This window comes from Palaemon carinicauda, chromosome 21 (assembly GCF_036898095.1).
Source record: "Palaemon carinicauda isolate YSFRI2023 chromosome 21, ASM3689809v2, whole genome shotgun sequence".
Taxonomy (NCBI): Eukaryota; Metazoa; Arthropoda; class Malacostraca; order Decapoda; family Palaemonidae; genus Palaemon; species Palaemon carinicauda.
In genome coordinates, this window is record NC_090745.1 from 91,093,596 (window position 1) to 91,114,822 (window position 21,227).

The 21,227-nt window shown below is 30.7% G+C and overlaps 1 protein-coding gene across 25 annotated transcripts in view; it reads right to left on the bottom strand.

Moving 5' to 3' along the window:
* The window catches only part of LOC137615324 (homeotic protein ultrabithorax-like), a 1,252,187-nt gene that overhangs the window by 100,049 nt on the left and 1,130,911 nt on the right, over window positions 1–21,227 (bottom strand). For 2 of the 25 annotated variants that reach the window (XM_068345090.1, XM_068345114.1), the window contains exon 1: window positions 17,593–17,842. The exons of 20 other annotated variants lie outside the window; for them this stretch is intronic. In XM_068345090.1, the coding sequence (XP_068201191.1) occupies window positions 17,593–17,601 (9 nt within the window). In that variant the 5' untranslated portion in view covers window positions 17,602–17,842. Of the gene's footprint in view, window positions 1–17,592; window positions 17,843–20,869; window positions 21,178–21,227 lie in introns of those variants that run through there. 3 more of the 25 variants (XM_068345092.1, XM_068345108.1, XM_068345101.1) reach the window with 3 other exon arrangements.

Here is a 21,227-nt window from a genome sequence, read left to right on the forward strand (position 1 = left end):
ATATACTGGGCTTCCATAAATTCAGGGTCTCCATGAAGTACTTCTAGAACTTAAAAAGTTGATTGCAAAAACCATTGATCAGATATCTTAATCAGATTTTAATCACATTGAATTTGTATATTTATGGCGCCCTATTGATGAAAGAGGTATTGTTAAATAAACCGCTAAAATGGCTACTCCTTACGAAAAGACAATGTGTGTCATGGTTAATTGAAACGAAATATGATATGCAGAATCAGCGAAATTACAGAGCTACGTATGGAAGAGATCCAGCATCACGTCCATCATTTCATGCATGGTACAAGACATTTATGGAGATAGGGAGTGTTGGATAAAGGGAGGAGTGGACGACCAAGAACATTTGATGAAAACATGGATCATGTAAGGAAAACCTTTGATTGTTCTCCTATAAATTCCATCCGAAGTACTGCTAAACACTCACAACTAGCACATTCAACAGTGCACAGAGTCATACACAAGAACTTGCAATTGTGAAAGTGAAACTCATACAGGCACTCATGCCAAATGATAAAACAAGACGAAACCATTTTGCAGATAACATGCTGGAACGAATTCATGAGGATGAAAAGTTTCTCAATCGATTTTATTTTAGTAATGAAGTAGCTTTTCCTGTTTCAGGGAAACTAGAAACACATTGTGAGAATCTGGGGAACAGAACATTCATCAAGATAGTCCATATGAAAATATTTCTTGTGGGATCATGTGCAGTCGAAGCATTGGTCCCTCTTTATTCTACGAGTTATCAATTACTGCACAAGTTTATCTTGGTCCTTTGACTGAATTAGTGACGCTACAATTATATAACCTCCAACCAGTATTTTCCAGCAAGATGGTGCATCGCCACATTGAGGACTGCATATTTTTGGGTTCCTAAATTAAACATTTCCAGGCCAGTGGATTGCAAGGAATGGCCCAGTTCCCTGATCACCTCGTTCACCAGATATCAAACATGTCGACCTCTTTTTATGGGGTTATGTTAAAGATATCGTATATCGAACAAAAATTATGGGACATCAATGATTTCAATCTCAAGATCACTGATGTAGTTGTCACGATTATAGTGGTGGATAAAATTAGACATAAAAACTTCAAACTTCAACATCTACTCCAGATTTTGTAATAATTTTTATGATATTTTTCTGTTCATTCGCTTTTGTTATATATATATATGTATATATATATATATATATATATATATATATATATATATATATATATATATATATATATATATATATATATATATATATATATATATATATATATATTTAAATTTGAAGTTTAAGTATAAGTGTACATTTGATGACTGATTCTTAAAGTACATACAATACAAAATGCATGTAACAGAGAGAAATTGATTTATAATTATTGAATTATTGTCTACATGAAGGCAAAATTCATCCGGATTTGTATCCAAAACCAAAGGACATTAAAGTCAACCAGAGCTTAATCTAATTAGAAGGTTCACCAAAGGGAAAAACTACTATTATAAAAGTATTACACAAGTTAAAACCTTCAATGTATCAACAAACAAGAAAATACCAGAGACATCTGAGCCGTCATAATTCTTTCCCACCACGATATATTTCTAAGAACTAACAACGACTTAATGAATATTAAATATAACTGTTCTAGGAATCATAATCCACGTTCGTGATATCTTACTTTAAAACTAAGCTTTGTTCTATGTTGGTACAACGAAATGCATGCGCTAATTTACGAATAACAAATTCTAAACTAAATTTTAAACTGATCGAAGCTAAAATTAAGGACTTAGGAACGAAACAGAACAAACGATAAATTCATGTTTCCTGGACATCAGAACTTTTGATATGCCTCAGTTCTTTTCTTTCCATCAAACAACAACAACACCACAACCACAATAACAACAACAAAAACAACAACAACAATAATAATAATAATAATAATAATTCCACAACTTTAAATCTTTTTATCTCTGGTATCTAAAACTATCCAGAATGGACTAAAAAAAATTCCGGACAGTTGGAGTGAGGGCACATTAAAAAAAGTCAAATTCTGTTACGAACAATAGATCTAAAACTGATCAGTAGGACCCAAATCATTACTGTTTCAGAAATATAAAAGCAAGTCTCTTGATAAATTCTAGGCATCTGCATCCTTGTATGACTTACATTTTAACTAGTCTTGGTTTAAGAGGGCACACGTACGCAAAAATTTGATGTGCATCTCTTTAGTCCATGTAACAAAGCTCAGCTAAATTCTTTCCCTCGTTACCCAAAGAACAGTAACACTTGTGTAACATTACCCTTGCCCTTCCCATCTTTAGCAAATAAATCTCCATCTAACCCTCGTCTTAAGCAACCAATTTCCCACAATCTACCTCACTTGCGCCCTTTCCTTCCTCTCCCTCCTACATACCTAAAAAGATCCCTCTTTTCCTCTTATCGGATTTACCTCCTTTAATGCCGCCATTCTATTCCAGCTACCTTGGACAGAACTAGTCATTAGTTATCTATCAATAAAATTCCAACATTATCCTTACCGAACTAAAACTGGCAACCTCTTTCCACAAGACACTAGAGTAGTATTCACACAAACAAACAAACACACACACACACACACACATATATATATATATATATATATATATATATATATATATATGTATATATATACATATATATATATATAAATATATATATGTGTGTGTGTATATATATACATATATATATATATATATATATATATATATATATATATATATATATATATATATATATATACTGTACACACACATATATATATATGTATATATAATATATATATATATATATATATATATATATATATATATATATTTGTGTGTAATATTTTTTTATCAAAGTGAAAGTATGTAATACCTCAGTCAGATTACAAGGAAATATAACTCGTCTCAGTTCCCATTTACCTCATATAAACGTACATACATATTGCATTTGAAATATAAATATGTTTACATGAACAATCATATAACAGTCCTACCATCAGTTATTCATTAACCTTCAGAAATGGCAGTATTTTGTGAGCTATCGATGTGCAAGTATTTAGGGAACCCTTTCCTATATCCATGGTAGGCAACCCCTCCTCAAGCATCATTGGTTTGAAGTACCCCTGACCCTGTAACCGGTTGGTAATACCCAGATGAAGCCCAACCATAATTTTCTGTCGGTGCCCCAGTCAAGAGAGGAATTCGAAGCCACCCCATAAATCTTGCGACTGTCTTTGTAGACCAGCGGGCCGTTGGCACCGAGGAATGGCGACCAAATACAAGACAGAGATACCCCACCGCAGATGGGCCAACAAATATTCCCCCCAGCCGAAAAATAAGTTCATATATATATATATATATATATATATATATATATATATATATATATATATATATATATATATATATATATATATATATATATCCCATTCTGAATGGGGATACCTTAATGTGATGAAAATGTTTGTGTATCACTATGATTAGCAAAGCTGTAGGCCTACTAGTCAAGGCCACCCATACTAGGTTGGTTTGCTATGAGTGATCAGACTGAAGTCTCCCACCATCATCAATCCGCAGTGGCCAGCGTGGTGATGAAAACTGGGCAACCCCAGACATGAATAAGAACATGTATCTGAGGCCTTGTCTTGCAGTGGACTAGAAACGGTTGTAATCATTATATATATATATATATATATATATATATATATATATATATATATATATATATATATATATATATATATATATATATATATATATATATATATATACTGTATATACATATGTAACTGAAGAATATTAGAAAAATGGGCTTTTGGAATATGATACAATTTAAACTTCAACCATTATGGCCAGGTCTCATCAATTGTTTGAGATTTATAAATGGATAAAAAAAAAGTTAGTAGGCATATATGTGAGGAAATTTTAATCATGAAATAATTATATCCATGTGAGACAGTACTCAGTATGATAGCAACCCCTCAAACAAAAATCAGTTAATATCGATTAAAAAAACATAAAAAATTTTCGGCATCGCCATTATTATAAAATTGAACATGAATGCATAACTAAAAACAAAAGACTAAATACATCTGAATCCTTTTAACCAGATTCCGAATGCGGTGTCCCAAAATAAATAAAGTCTGCAAATATCATTTGGTGGTAGGCCATTGTAATGCACTTTCCTTACAGCCGGCGGAGTCAGATTTCGGGGGCGGTGTCAAGTTCCTTCGAGACCCCCCGAAGGCAGCACCCAATTAGAACATTTTTCGCCCCTTACCAATTACTGGGAAAGACAACTTCTGCAGCCCACGCACACACGGAGCTTCTGTCCTGTCAATAGTTAATCATGATTCGTTTGCGTATTTATCAGTGAATTCTTTGAGGTACTTTAATGTGCACTCGTAGAGCCAATGTTTTTATTGACATTTTACTTCTCTGGTGTGATGTGTGTTGGTGAGATAAAGATTTACATAGAATTTATACTGATGACACCATGAATAATAATAATAATAATAATAATAATAATAAACATTTAACGTATTGTCAATAGACAAAAATGATGATGACGATGATGATGATAATAATAATAATAATAATAATAATAATAATAATAATAATAATAATAATAATAGTTATGCAGTATCCAAGATGTAAGGTTAAAAACAAAAGGTATAAACACTTGTAACATACATACTATGGTGCCACAATAGGGTCATATCAATAATAATAATAATAATAATAACTAGATTATGTATATTCATTCCAAGCCTTATAATAAGCAGCTTTTTTTTTTATTATGGTACATCAAAGATGTGTGGTTACACAATGCAGTACCAAAGTAGAATGCTTAATTAATGCCAGTATAATATTTCACCGATCTATTACTACTATTTTTTTTTTTTTTTCAGTTTACGAGAGACTATCGAACTTTTAATTCCCCTATTCTAATCTGCCATCAACCTAATATTATTCTAATTTGTATGTGTAAGTACTTATACTTTGGACAAATACAGTACTTTAAAAAAAATAGGCATTAAAGTTTTCCCTTTCGCCGTTTGGAATTTATTTTTCACCGGAGAATTGGATGACAAGCTATCTTGAAGCTAACGATTTTCTTATCATAAGCTACGGATGAGTGAGCTGTAAGGGTGATGAACTAACACTTAATACAAAGTAAACCCAGTCTTCCCCCGTGATCTATAAAACATTTTGGTGTGATGAGTGTTACCAAAGGGATTTGTACTGTCTAAGTCTTATCTTACTCAACTCAAAGACTTAAAGCTCATGCAATATGGTTTTGATTCAACGATTCTTCTCTACCCAAAGTCATAATAGCAGAAAAGATTAGGAAATTTAAACTATCTTTACCCATTTAAACTTTTAGCCCCGGGGTGTTAAATACTGTATTTCACTGACACAAATAAATGCTGGCATTTTAGAATATAAAATTATTTCTTTCCAGGTACCAAGAGAATTCAAAAAACGAATTAAAATAAGACGCCAAAACAGTATATAATCTACAAAACAAGGAATGGCTACGGATACTACTCGTCTACTAAACATTGCACAGGTAAGGGGATGGTGAAAATAAAATATATCTTGCAAAATTATGACACAACATTTAGTAGTAAATAGTAGATTAAAGGCATATTAAAAATAAAAACTACAAGGCTATTAACATGGCAATCAAGCATCCACCTCAACGACATAAACAATCAATGTAAAGGGTGCAATAGCCTATCATAAATCGATCATTTGCGATGCTTGGTCGATGTATAAAATCCATCTATCACAAATTGGAAGTAGATATTATTTTTCAAATTAATTCCTTAAATATACTGGAGGATGCTTCACAGATAAAATCCTTACTTCATTCTCATAAACAAGGTCTTTTAATTTTTTAAATAGAAATTAACTGATTATAAAATCAACGACATATAAGATAAAATGCAGCAGAGGGGCTCTTATACAATAAATAACGCGTAAATCCTGCCTCGCATACCTTGGGCAAATAAGTTAAATTATTGGTTCAATGGTAAGTTATTTATACAAAATGCACCTTTAATCTCTTTCTAAATCTTATTGAAAATTTTTTATGGAAACATCATTTCTGCAATAATTTCATATGACGGAACATTGATCAAACTATGTCCATTCCTCTAATAGTAATAATCATTGTATATTTTTTTTCAAATAGTTTCTTGGCTAAAAACAATGATCTGAGTTTAATAAATTTATGGTGAGCGCTGCAGAGTTTATTTACTTTTTTTATAAGGTGTAACTTTGTTTAGCCTGTTAAGATAAAATTTTAAGAATTTATGATTTTTTCTACAGTTTTTCCTTCCTTTTCCCCCAGCACAAAAAACGAAGTTAACTTTCTGGTTTTCAGCAAGTCCCTTACTCTTTATAAATGAGACTGTTATCCCTAGGTTCCATTTATCCCAGCTTAAAAGCAGTTTTCTGTTTTCTCAGCAAGTTTAGGGGATGAGACTACTGGCCCCCACCCTCTATTTTCATAACTCAAGCAATTGGTTTTACTCTTCTTCAGGTTGATATCTCCATTCACTCTTCCCATAATAATCAGAGTACAGAAATTTCCCCCCAAGCAACCCGTGGCCTATCAGTTACATTCCTGGTGTTGTTCTTATGTTTTTTCATCAACACTATCACTATTATCTTTAGTATCATCATTATTGCTATTGTTGCCATTATCATCATCATTGTTATGATCATGTCATGAATATATGATGAAATATTTTCCTAACTATTAATCTATTTGCTCTTTGAATAATCACTTTCATGAGTACCAATTACATTCCTGGTATTTTCATCATTATTACTTTAATACCTGTTAAAAAAATCCTCATTATTATTATTATTATTATTATCATTATTTTTATTATTACTATTATTTTTATTATTAATATCATTATTATTTCGTTTGACATAATCAAGTTTGTAAAGATCGCCTTATTTCTAGTAAAGATCGCCTTATTTCTAGTAAGTTGTCGAAATATTTCACTGATAAATATCCAGTTATTTTTAGTGTTATTAAATCGGCATTTTAGTTGTAATAGAAAATTTATCAATATAATAATAAAAATACAATTATATTAACGACTTTTTCAATGTTTGATTTGCTATGACACTAATAAGAAAACAAAATACTATCATTATCAATAATATTATTATTTTCATTCTGTAAAGACCTATTTACTCCCACATTTCAAACGCTACGATTATTATAATCCATTACATAGAACTTATTATCCATTAAATATTTCTAGCAATAAAGAGTAAATGAAGAGAGCAAGTAAAGGATACAGAAACAATAGCAATTACACAATAACAACGAATCGAACATATATACCTATATATGAAATTATGTAGCTGGTCAAAGGCATAGAATTAGGAAGAGAAATAAAATAGACTGGTTTCAGAAATATATAGATGAATTAAATAAGGGAGGAAGATGTCTATAACATACGGTAGAAGGGCCTGGAACATGTAAACACAACTTACCTCACTAAAAAATACTCAAATTTTGATAGAATATATAACAAGTTATTAGGAAGATAAACCAAATAGAAAAAAACAATGCAACCTCCTTGAATGTGTAATAAGCTACTTTACCTACCATGACAAAAACAAGACATGAATACAACAGTCAAACATAGTCAGACATACCATTTCTTGCGGCAATACAGTAACCGTGCCTTGACAAGGTGATCTATTTGGGCTCATGAAAATCCTTTCGATGCTATACAGGGAAAACTTAACGACGTTGGTCGGTGTCCCTTACAAAGCAATTCTGATTCTTCAATATCTGGGATCTAGGACTGTGATTTACATGGTTTATCAACCACCAGCTTGCATTTTTTTGTGGGGGCGGAATTCAAGATAAAAAGGCACTGTTTTCTAAAGTCACTTAGGGATATGCTATCATTAATAGTTAAAAGATCACTTTTGCTGGCAGGAACACGTTACTCTGACAGCCTTTCTGTGATTCATCAAGACACTTTGGGTATTTAGTCACTGAAAAAAAAAAAACACTTTTGTAAAATATGCTTGAAATCAGGAAAAGAAAAATTCATGAACTACATTTTCTTAGTTTCCTAGCACGTCTTCAAGCATAAACAATAATAAATAGAAACGGTAATACGATAAACTCAAAGGAACCTAAACACATTCGAGTGAGAACACTTGGATCCTATGGTGCAGCACAATGTCAAGCCAACGACGGAATGAGGGCCAACTAACCAAGAGTGCCTCCTCTTTCCTTCCTCACAATGTGGCACCCGCAATTCCTAGAGGATTCGGGGCAAGAGAGGTCACTAAGGAACGGGTGTGAGGAAGACACCTATCTCATCTCGGTGAAACATTTGCACACTTCGGGATGTAATGCGACCGATTTTTTAACGCTGTGCTCGCCGGTTCCATTCTATTATTATACTTTATTTATTCATTCATAAGCATCACAAGAAGTAACTTCCTATCTTAGGTGAGAATTACGTATTCTCATTATGAGCAAGAAATAACTTTAACTTTTTATATAAAAAGTGGATGAGTACACTTAATTTACTGTTATATGCGCATGCTGAAGTCATAAGGTTAATGATCAAATTGCTTTATCATTCATTACAAGCATATAATACTCTTCAGACACAGCCACAAACACAGACACACACACACACATACATACATACATATATATATATATATATATATATATATATATATATATATATATATATATATATATATATATATATATATATATATATATATATATATGTGTGTGTGTGTGTGTGTGTGTACATACACACTTTTAAAAATATGTAGGCCACACATAGAAATCTCTAATTTCACTGCTGCAAAAAAAAAAAAAAGGTCACTACATTGTATAGGCATTATGATAAATATATGCTCAATATAAGGGACAAAAAATATCTATTTATAAAGATCATGAATACTCTTGCGATAAAAAAAAAATCTATTTTGTGCGAGAAGAATGAACAAAATTTTAGAACTTCTGATAAAGTTGGCAGATGAACTCTAGTAATAATTCAATGACAAGATTTACATACACAATCACATACTTTATATATATATATATATATATATATATATATATATATATATATATATATATATATATATATATATATATATATATATATATATATATATATATATATGTGTGTGTGTGTATACATATATATAATTTATATATACACACACACACACACACACACACACACACACACACACACATATATATATATATATATATATATATATATATATATATATATATATATATATATATATATATAAATTCTAAATTCAGGTGGCGAATAATCGTGAATGTGATGCTGACTTATTATTTGAACGTATAGACGTGACATGTGAACATTTTTTACAACTGCAATGTGTGTATGCATATATATATATATATATATATATATATATATATATATATATATATATATATATATATATATATATATATATATGGATATATATAGAGGAAGATAAAGATATAGTTCTATATGCGCCTGGGTCTTTTACTGTGTATAGGCAGTTATGTATGATTGTATGCATGAATATCTATTGATATAAAATAATTATACCCTATTATTCATTTTTGTCACTGAATTACTTTTAAAGTACACAAATGCACACATACACACACACACATATATATACACATATATTATATATATATATATATATATATATATATATATATATATATATATATATATATATATATATATATTATATATATATATATATATATTATATATATACAGTATATATATATATATATATATATATATATATATATATATATATATATATATATATATATATATATATATATATATATATATATATATATATATGTGTGTGTGTAAATTATAACAAATACTGCTGTGAATTATTTTCAATGTACACAAATACAAATACAAATATATATATATATATATATATATATATATATATATATATATATATATATATATATATATATATATATATATATATATATACATACACACACTGGTTGATACAGAACTTTTTGTACTTACGAATAAGTATAAACTTAAAGGGCTTCCTCCATCAAAAATTATACATAAGAAACTGCTGAATATTTAACGCAGAACGAAAAATAAAAGCAACTGAGAAGAAATCATCTTGGACACATGCTATACTTGAGTTATAATAAAAAAAAAAAACTAAAAATTGCGATAATAAACATCAAATCTAATTTTCATAATTTTTCACTAAACACATTACAGTACTGCTATATCGTATGCAAAGGTAAAGAGCGCATCTATAATAAAGTCACCAAATGAAAATGAAGCAGTTACAATAAAGCCGAAGTCTTCGAAAAAGTTTGTAAAAGGCGAAGAAACAAAGTTGGTGAAGGTCGTCGCCGTCTCATAAGTCTTAGTCCCCCAACAATAAAAGAGAGGTGCTAGAATATCCGTTTTCTTTGATGCGGTAGATTTATTTCCGGACAGTTTTCTTTACTTTCCAAACGGTTTATTGCTTCGTTTTATTTGTCAAGGCACAGTTTGGAAGCGTTGTTTTATTCTTATAACAAAATAAAAACTGTTTTTCATTTACATATATGTGCAATCAATATATATGGACCATTTTCTGTAAAGATATAATTCACTAATTCCGTTTGTGATGCCATATACGTTCTTTTTTATATTAACAAGGGATTTAAAATCTCTTTAAAAGTAACTGAATGTGGGCCTGGTTGAAGTAAAAGAATGTGGACAAACTCTAATAAGTGTAAAATTTTATATATACAATTAAATCACATGAAGTAATGTATATAGCAATTAAACTAATTTTAAAATAATTCGAAATCTAAATGAAAAGGACAGTTTCAACTAACATACAAAAATGCTTAAACTTGGTCTGAACACTCTCCTGATATTAAAGAATAATTATATAGACCTATAACTTAATTAGTATTATTCTATAACTATAATTTTGTCATGGAAAGCGTTGCTACTAAATATTCTAAAGTTTGTTTTTCCTTTAACACACAATCCATGATGAATTGACAGAGTATGGAAAATAGAGGAAATATCCCATAAGGTAATTCAATTTTACATCTTCGACAATCATTACAATCGTGCATAACATATAAAAGCATGTTGAATGGTAACATAAGCCATACTATAGTCCCCCTCCCATTGGTTCAAGAACAAAAATTATGGGCGGTGCTCACGGGACGCTTACTGCTGATTGGCGGATTTACGGCCCCTCGACGCCATCATCGCCCGATAACCACAAATCACAAGACGACTTGATGTAAACAACACTTCATTGCTAGTGTTGCTTCTTGAATAAGATTTTCTTTCAGAGAAAACTTTGTAATGAATTGTTTACAGGTTGTTTTCCTATTTCAGGAAACAAAATACAAAGTACAATCATTCAAAATGAAGAAGGAAAACATGTCTAGTGAACAAGTATAAGCGTCTTGAAGGAGAAGTATCACTTAGCGGTGTATGGCAGTCACAACAAAGCTGTATCGAACGCCAAGTCGTTTTTAATTTACTAAAGAAGAAACCATAAAAGAAATTTCATTGTCACACGGTGATATATAAAGTAAGTAATTATTTCCTACAAAAAAAAAAAAAAAAATAGTCTGATAAAACTATACTGAAACCAACTTTTATATTGATGTGAAGTATTCAATTTTCGTACGCAGAAAACTGAGAAAAGGGGAAAAAATGGATTTTCATTTTAAACTATATCTGATTACAGTAAAAATGCTTCATATACAAAAAAAGAAAAAAAAGGATGGAGGGAATATATATTTTAAAAGTAATGGCATTACCTAAAAATAAAGCTTGAACATAAGTGTTGTTGCCCTTACCGTTATCGGATAACAAAAGCGCTATGGAAGATACAAAATTAAAGCTAGGTACTTTCATAAGATATATCTAAAACAATCTAGCCTTTTGAAGAAAATACATTGCCATAAATAAAATAAAATTTTCACAAGTTTTCACATACTACATGGCGAAATAATATTGAAAGGTTACCGTTGTTACGTCGGTAAAATGAAATGGGCAAATGAAACCGAATAGTAAGGTTTTCCTAATTTGAAATAGCATATAAACACCAACCCAACATTTCTCAAAGCGACAATTACATACAAGCTTTATTTATCGCGTCACTATTACCGATGGTGAAATAATATACGGATAGAGACAATAACGCAAGGACTAAAATTATTTAACTCTGTGTATTATTTTATACATCAAAATCTGTAATAATAAAATTCTAAAACATGATAGACTAGTAATATGCTAAAGTACAAATTTTCAATAATATACTGTGTGTATATATATATATATATATATATATATATATATATATATATATATATATATATATATATATATATATATATATATATATATATATATATATATATGCTTATATAGTCTACCTGCAAAGATGGGTTTCATTCTGGGCAGAGAGGAATAGATATATATTGGGGAAAAAGGAATAGGATGTGTGTATATATATATATATATATATATATATATATATATATATATATATATATATATATATATATATATATATATATATATATATATATGTGTGTGTGTGTGTGTGTGTGTGTGTGTAAAATATGCAATTCTCGGGAAGAAATGTGCGGCCGTTTATGTACGCATTTAGTGACGACTCTGGAGACATTAAAAGAAAACAAAGTAGTGCATCAAAGAAAAAATTATTTAAATTATAGTCGAGTGTTACCTTAGAGATTAATTTCTTTGCTAATACAAAAGGTGCACCAAGGAAATTTACCCATGGTATTTAATTTACTGTGATTACGCTATAACATAGTTCGGCTAATCAGATTCTGAGCAGGGGTATTATTAGAGAAATATATTGGTAATCGAGAAAAAAAAAACAGAAAATACACTAAAAATAAGTCAAACCAACATAAGATTGGTAGACAAATATCTATTCTCAATTTTTTTGTAATACATATATATATATATATATATATATATATATATATATATATATATATATATATATATATATATATATATATATATATATATATATATATATATACACACATGAAAAATAAATTAAACTAACATTAGACTGATATAGCTAATACTTTATTATTATTATTATTATTATTATTATTATTATTTATTATATATATATATATATATATATATATATATATATATATATATATATATATATATATATATATATATATATATATATATACATGAAAAATAAAATAAACTAATAAAAGATTGATGTAGCCAATCCTGATTTTTATTATCATTAATATTAATATTATTATTATTATTATTAGTGTGTATATATATAAATATATATATATATATATATATATATATATATATATATATATATATATATATATATATATATATATGTGTGTGTGTGTGTGTGTGTGTGTGTATAAAGACTTGGAGAGTGAATCTCAATTCTAACTTTAAAAGACCTAAATATTAAGAAATAATTCTTTCTTGCCAATTGCAATAAAGATTCAAGGTCAGTTTTATAGGTTATAAAGAGGCGCACAAAACATGAGGTGTCCCAATCTACATGATTTTACTTATATCACATGTAGACAGATAACAGGCAGGATTTCAGATGAGGATTTACAAAATATTTTCACAATATATATCGCTCATTTTAATAAACTTCAGCAGAAATCTATCGATAGGTCTACATTTATTTATAAATCGGTCTTCACAATTTTCTTTGATAGCTAGAACGCAGGTTTTTGAGAGAGAGAGAGAGAGAGAGAGAGAGGAGAGAGAGAGAGAGAGAGAGAGAGAGAGAGAGAGAGAGAGAGAGAGAGAGAGAGAGAGAGAGTTTGAAAAGCAAACGGGTTTCATTAAAAATAAAAAAGTGGAGTAATCTGCTGAAAGGAAAAAGAAAATGCATGAAAATATAATGATAAATATTTTTAAATTTAATCGAGAATTTGTAAAAAAAATTTAGGAAAATTGAAAAAAGAAATCCCTATTAGATTAGATACCGCTAACTGTTGCACCTTTCATTAGAAGGACCATAACAAAGCCCGTTAATTTCCCTTAGAGCAAATTGTTACGAGTAAAATCGGCTATGAAAACCAAATTACTCTTCTTCCCCTCCAACTAACCCCCCCCCCCCCCCCCCCCGGAGATAAAATATAACTATACACCGAAAAATAAGCATGCTCTGTTACGTAGTGAAGTGGCGGAAAGTTTTATTTCAAAACAGCTAATAAAACATCGACTAAATAAATATAAAGCAAATAAAAAAATATAATATATTTAAGCACAAACACACACATATATACATAGATAGATTATATATATATATATATATATATATATATATATATATATATATACATATATATATAATATACATATATATATCATATATATATATATATATATATATATATATATATATATATATATATATATATATATATATATATATATATATATATATATATATATATATATATATATATATATATATATATATATATATATATACACACACATATATATACATATATATATATATATATATATATATATATATATATTTTTATATATATATATATTACAATATATATAATATATTCAAATCCATTTTTGTAAACGAAAATGGACCTAAATTCGATATCGACCTGACATCACGAATGGCTCTATATATTCTATACTGTATATAATCTTTGAACAATACAAAAATTGTAATCTCCATTCCTATAGCCATTTTTCCTTTCTTTTGTAATTCTATCAATAAGCAAAAAACTAAGAGTTCTGCCCGCGAAAATATAGCAAAATAATAATAAGAGAAGAGAGAAAAATAGGCGGGCACAAAATAGGGAGTGTACCGCGCTCGTTTTTGGTAAGCACCTACGGCTTTTGATAACTGCTTATTGGATGGCTTTTATAGCTGGTGTTAATATCCTTGTGGTGGCAGATATATGCAGTCCCATGGAAATTATACCCGAGCCATTATGGCCTTTTGGTCATGGCCACGTCTATTTTCATCCTTGCAATCAACGGTTTTTTGTTCTACTTGTATGGGTATGATATGCAATATTGCGATGTAAATATTTCATAAAAGTTTTCGCTGAAATAAATATTTGCTCCGCTGTTATTGAAAACATTAGTTATTTTGGTGTTGGATTCTTTATTATTTAGAATCTCCCTCCAGCAACAGAGCTCACGACTAGAAAAAGCTAATGCCACTTCAAACATTTTGTTCTTTCTTTTTCAATTTAGTTTCCGGTTATAAGCATCTGGGAATATCTGATACGACCTATAAACGTCTCTAGACCTAACGCCCTACCAGCTTTGCAGTCTTCACATAATATCAAATGCATAAGGGACCTATTTGCAGAGATAAAAGGAAATCCGATATTCAATATCTGCAACATACTCCTATTTTCATATATAAGCATACAAAATATATTCATTTTCAATTATCTCTTTTCCTAAAGCAATAAAATATATGCAGTTAAAATATATTTTTCAATGATTATTAGGAATCAGCGATAACCTCATATATAAGAATACACACGCTAAAAACTATAACCGCTTCCGTAATATTTGTTACATGTAAGAGATGGGGAATTATCGATCTAAAACGCTTCTCTACAGAGGCAGTGTTTAATTGACTAGATCAATGTTAGTTTAGCCTCAACTATACTTTCAGATATAGGGAAGTGACAAAGTGTCTCCGTGTATTTTGGTATCAAAATATTCCTTCTTCAGATTTACGATTTTTTTTTGGGGGGGGGATATAAAAACATTTGATTAATGTACTTTATTTCTGTTTAGCTTTAACTAAGCTTTCCCTTTTTCTGTAACCCTTTCATAATGTGCAAAAGGGCTTAAAATATATGGGTTTTCATCTGTATAGGTTATAATTGCAATGGCAAATCTTTTATTTTGTATACTCTTGATCTCCGCAGAGAACAATTTATATTCTTACAGTATGTGGGTTGATTCTCAGACATTTGTTACAATTATAAGTCTATTTCTGCTCTACGTGCACATAAATACTTTAACATATGCCTAGATAACTAGAGATTATTGGTATTATGTGACATTTATGTATACATATATACACTACACTACAAACTACACACACACACACACACACACATATATATATATATATATATATATATATATTACAACAATCAAGTCAGTTTCCAAAATAAAAATCTGCAAATGTTCTAATGGATAAAACATATCTGTACTTACAATTTCTTTGCATTCAATGATTTTTACAGAACCCCATTGCTGACATTAAAACCATTTTATTTTTATAACATACAATCCTACCGTTTTACTATATGCTTCCAAAAAAAGTAATTTCATTTTGGATACATGTCTGAGCACTATCTAGTTCTTCATTAGACTATCTATTTACATTTTAATCTTGTGTCATCAAACGAACTATTTCGATTATGGTAGATAACGATGATGCCGTTCAACATTCCATTTCAGAGATAAATAATTCAAATTATACCATCTTCTCTTTAGATGCATTCCTCAATTTCCTAGCTCATGAACGATAGTAAAGCCTACTACAGTCATACAATGTATAAAATTTACGCATCAACTGAATTAACGAGCATAGAAAGACTAATAACCATGAGAATGTTTTAGCGATTCAAGGACACCACCTCCTCGTTTATGCATAATGAGACTTGGAGCCTCTGACCATATGATTAGTTGCCAAAAAGGGAGTTATGTAAATCTGATAGATAGAGATCTAGATAGATAAAAATTTATAGATAATGGTTCGATAGTTTTTTACAACTTCCTTTGACTATATGCGATGTATTGAAATAAGTACGAGGCATTATTAGACATATAGTGTGTTTCAAAAGTAAATGCTCAAACTTATGGAGAACCCCTAAATTAAGGAGAGTTTAAGTAAGTCCTTATGTATTGACACATAACATAGATTTCTTTTACAACATTGATGCACAACAAAAGCAAGGAAACATATTACTGAAGCACCTCCTTTGGTCTAGATTCTAAGCAATAAAAATAATGACCATAACAATGACAATTAAGCAACGATAGCAACAACAATAACAATACGTTGCTAACAAGATAACAACAATAACCAAAGTAGTAATAACAATATCAATAATAATAACAGCTGCTTATGTTCGAATCCAATGCTTTTACGATATACATAATCCCCCTAATCCCAGACAGACTGAAATAGGTTCAATTTGGGCAGAGCAGCCAACATAAAAACATTAAAAATGCTAATAACGAGATAAGAGCAGGGGAATAGAAACATGCTAATTGCAAAAATGTTAGGCATCGCGACGGAGGATTTGGGATAAATAGGTACGGGGAACAGCGGGGGAAGAACATCACCACAGGTCAATTTGCCACATTAAAAGGAAATAAAAAGAGAGAACTTAAATATGGACATAATGAAGCGCATTTTCATAGAGCAAGCAGGAAATTTTATATCCTACTTACGACCTCCATTTTTCACATTCGATGATGTTCGCGTGAAGATGGTGGTGGGATCTTGTCCGTATTACGAGAGCGTTTACCACATAATTGCATAATGGCATTTCCTGTATGGCATGACAAGGAGGCTCTCCCTCCTGTCTTTCAAAGATACGATCTCTGCTGCTCACGGGGATCCCTCTCTCACATTAACTCTCTTCTCTATACACCAGCTGCAGCTGCCTCAAGGCCCTATAAACACTGTATATACAAATACAGATTTGTCCCTTCTTCCTCTCTGAACCCAGGTCACTAAAGTAACCTCACTTTTTACCTTTACATTCACATCTTCAAAACACTGTATTCTAAATCACGTTTACTCTCAACATGGAAGTGAATTTTGATGGTGTGCTTCCAGAGACAAAAGAGGGAAAACGGGTCTGTTATAGTAAGATAATGCCTTTGCATTAAATACCGTGCCATGAAGCACACACACACAAACACGGGACAGCTTGACTCTCTCTTGTTCACCCCAAAATCTGATCATAAGAATGACTCCTTTGTGGTAGTTTCATCAGCTGACAGGACTGTGAATCTTTCAAGACAGCGAAATGGAACGAAGGTCACTCGAGGGCATTATCACCAGGTACTGTCTCCTCCGACTCTGGGCAACATTGAACGGTGACGACAGATTATAGCAAGGCACTGCCAAGGTCAGAGACGGAGGAGATGGGTTACTACTGCTAGCCATTACCCCCGAGGACATGAGCATTAGAATCTAAGACATAGGGAACTTTGTTTGCAAGAAAAACCTGCATGCACAAACACACTTTTTCAACTCTCCTCTCGACCTTCACTGGCTCCACAACATCCTACTCGGTGTTTTGCTCAACATCACGCATCGATCCAATACAATCAACTTGCTAGACGAAACTTTATTTGCTAATTTTTTCTCACTTTTCTTACTCAGCTGCATCTAATTTTTCAGAAATTTAATTCACTAAAACTACACCTACAAGAGAAATTCAGGTAGAGGATTAGCATAATATACATGACCTTACGCCATTTTTAACGAATATATACATTCATAGAAATAAACAACCGTTACGGAATAAGCTTGCAGTTTAATCAAAGCAAATTACAATAATCCATACAAAAAAGAAATATATAAAATGTGGAAAACAATGAACTCAATTACCAATGGTAAAGAAAAAAACCACCAGGAAGAAAAAAATTAGCGTTAGATGGGATAGCTTCAGCAACAAAGTAGCCTGTGGCATTGTTTACAAATAGCAGAGTGGGTGAGGTACACGTGGGTACGTAGCCATCTTGCTCCTAATTCTACCTATCAGTCATTCTAACCGAGAGATGCCAGCTGTTCCTCTCGTCCATCTAGTATCATTAATTTTGATAAAGCGCCTAACTGATAACATTAATTCTGGTAATACTTTCGTTGAATGTGACTTTTTCAATGTTAGAAGCACAGCAAATAATTGTAATGGAATGGCCTATAAATATGATTTATGTGAACGCTAAAGGAAGGTTTTCATTAGCATAATTCAAACTGAATAATCAAATAAACGGGTTCCAAATGTATAATTGACGTTTCATGAACTTGGCTTTCCAAAGGAAATCTAAATTTCACGTGAGAACAATATTTTCCTCTTTATGGAAAAATATATATATTTCTAATTCTGTTGTGTATTATTATTCTGCTACTTTTAAAAAATCACTCTTTCCTAACTATGAGCATAAATGAAAATTCAAAAATATAATAGTATATTCAAGTCAATCATACAGTCTCCCTGGCATCTATCTAAGTGGATTTCTCAAAGCATACAGAAACATGTTTAAGTATATATATAAATTACTTATGGGTATTAGTATCTATCTAAATTTATTACTATCTTTGCGTTATTTTTCTTTATAACTTCACTGGCTGTTGATTCTTACAATACTTAATTCAATGGTTTCTAAATCCTCCTCAATTTCATCCTTGTCAGACATGTGCAAACGTATGTACGTGATTCTATATGTATATATACATATATATATATATATATATATATATATATATATATATCTATATATATATATATATATATATATATATATATATATATATATAAAATATATATTAATATATATATAAAATATATATAAATATATATATACTGTATAAGTATGTGCATGTGTGTATGTATGTATTGTATATATGAAAAGATGAATGCTTGTAATACATAAACACTTCAATTATATAAAAATAATTAGAAATTAGACAATAAGGGAACTGACTTGTTAAGAGTCACATTGGATTTAGGCTTACTGTACTAAACTGCCAAAAAGAATAAAGAATAAATTACTGGTGTTCTTGAAATTACAGTCATTAAAAGCAAAGAAAGATAATCAATCTTTAGTTTTTGTTGTGAATAAAAAAACATTAATTTGGCAATGTTATATATAATGACTGAAAAAAATGTGCGATTCAAAACCAATTGAATTTTCTCTTTAAATGAGGCTTAGAAAAAAAATCCACTATAAAAGGGTATAAATCATAAAGGTAAATGTACACCATTAATAGCGGTGAGCCTTGGGCTTAATACTTCCCATATGGTCAGTGATAGCTCTAGGGCCTAACGTAGTATTCGTAAATTATAAGGTACTCCTTCCATTAACAAGTAGCTTACTGGAGCAAAAATGTGGATCGTGAGAATCATTCGAATTTTAAGGTCCTTTCAAAATAACATGTTGAGGTTATAAAGACCAAAAGGTTACTTAAATCATATAAAGGGAATCTTCAAAAATTAAACGAAACAATTTTTATAATTTGTAGTTAAAATTAATCAAACATGAATATTCAAAGGGTAATGCAGGCTGCAGAAATTTAAAAAAATGTTCAACAAGAGCAAACATTAATGTTAAATTAGTAAAAATAAAAAAAAAACTCAAGACTTTTTCCCCCGCGTCCACAAAATTTGGCCAATCATTAAATCCCGGGGTCCATCGCCCCCATGAGACGGAGGTATATGTGAACTAATGTTCGCCACTTCGCCCCCTAAATGGATTCAATTTATGCTGAGTGACTGAGAAATGGAGTCACTTTCCTCTCAATTTACTTGGGGCGTAACTATCTTTACTTTGCTCTTATTTATTTTCTATGGCACTTATAACTGTGAAAATATATTTCTGATATTTCTGAAGAGAGATTGAGGACCTATGTCGTTATTCTGGCATCGCTGGAAGGGCAGCTCCAGGACCAGACATCAGCCTTCATTCTTTCCTAAGTAAAAGTATGAATGCTTACAACGGTGCAACTCCTCCTTCGGGAAGGAAGAAGGAGGTTGTCAGTAATTCCTCTGTTGACGCAATGTTGACAAGTAGATGCACCAAAGGATCAGGAATCCCGGAGGGAAGAACGGGCTATTTCAAAACTTCTAATGAAGAGAACACACACTGGCACTGACTCACTCGACACTTATAAAAGAGAGGTAGCAGGAACACTTAAGAGTAGGACATTCAAAGGGGGTGTGTACACTGGGGGAACCACGCTAGCGACTGGTCGGATGCGTTGTGTCGGTGGGCGGTAAGAGGCGTGGGTGCGCGCGGGGCGGCCGGCCAGGACACACTGGGCCGTGCGCCGCTCCTCCCGCGGCTGACACAGC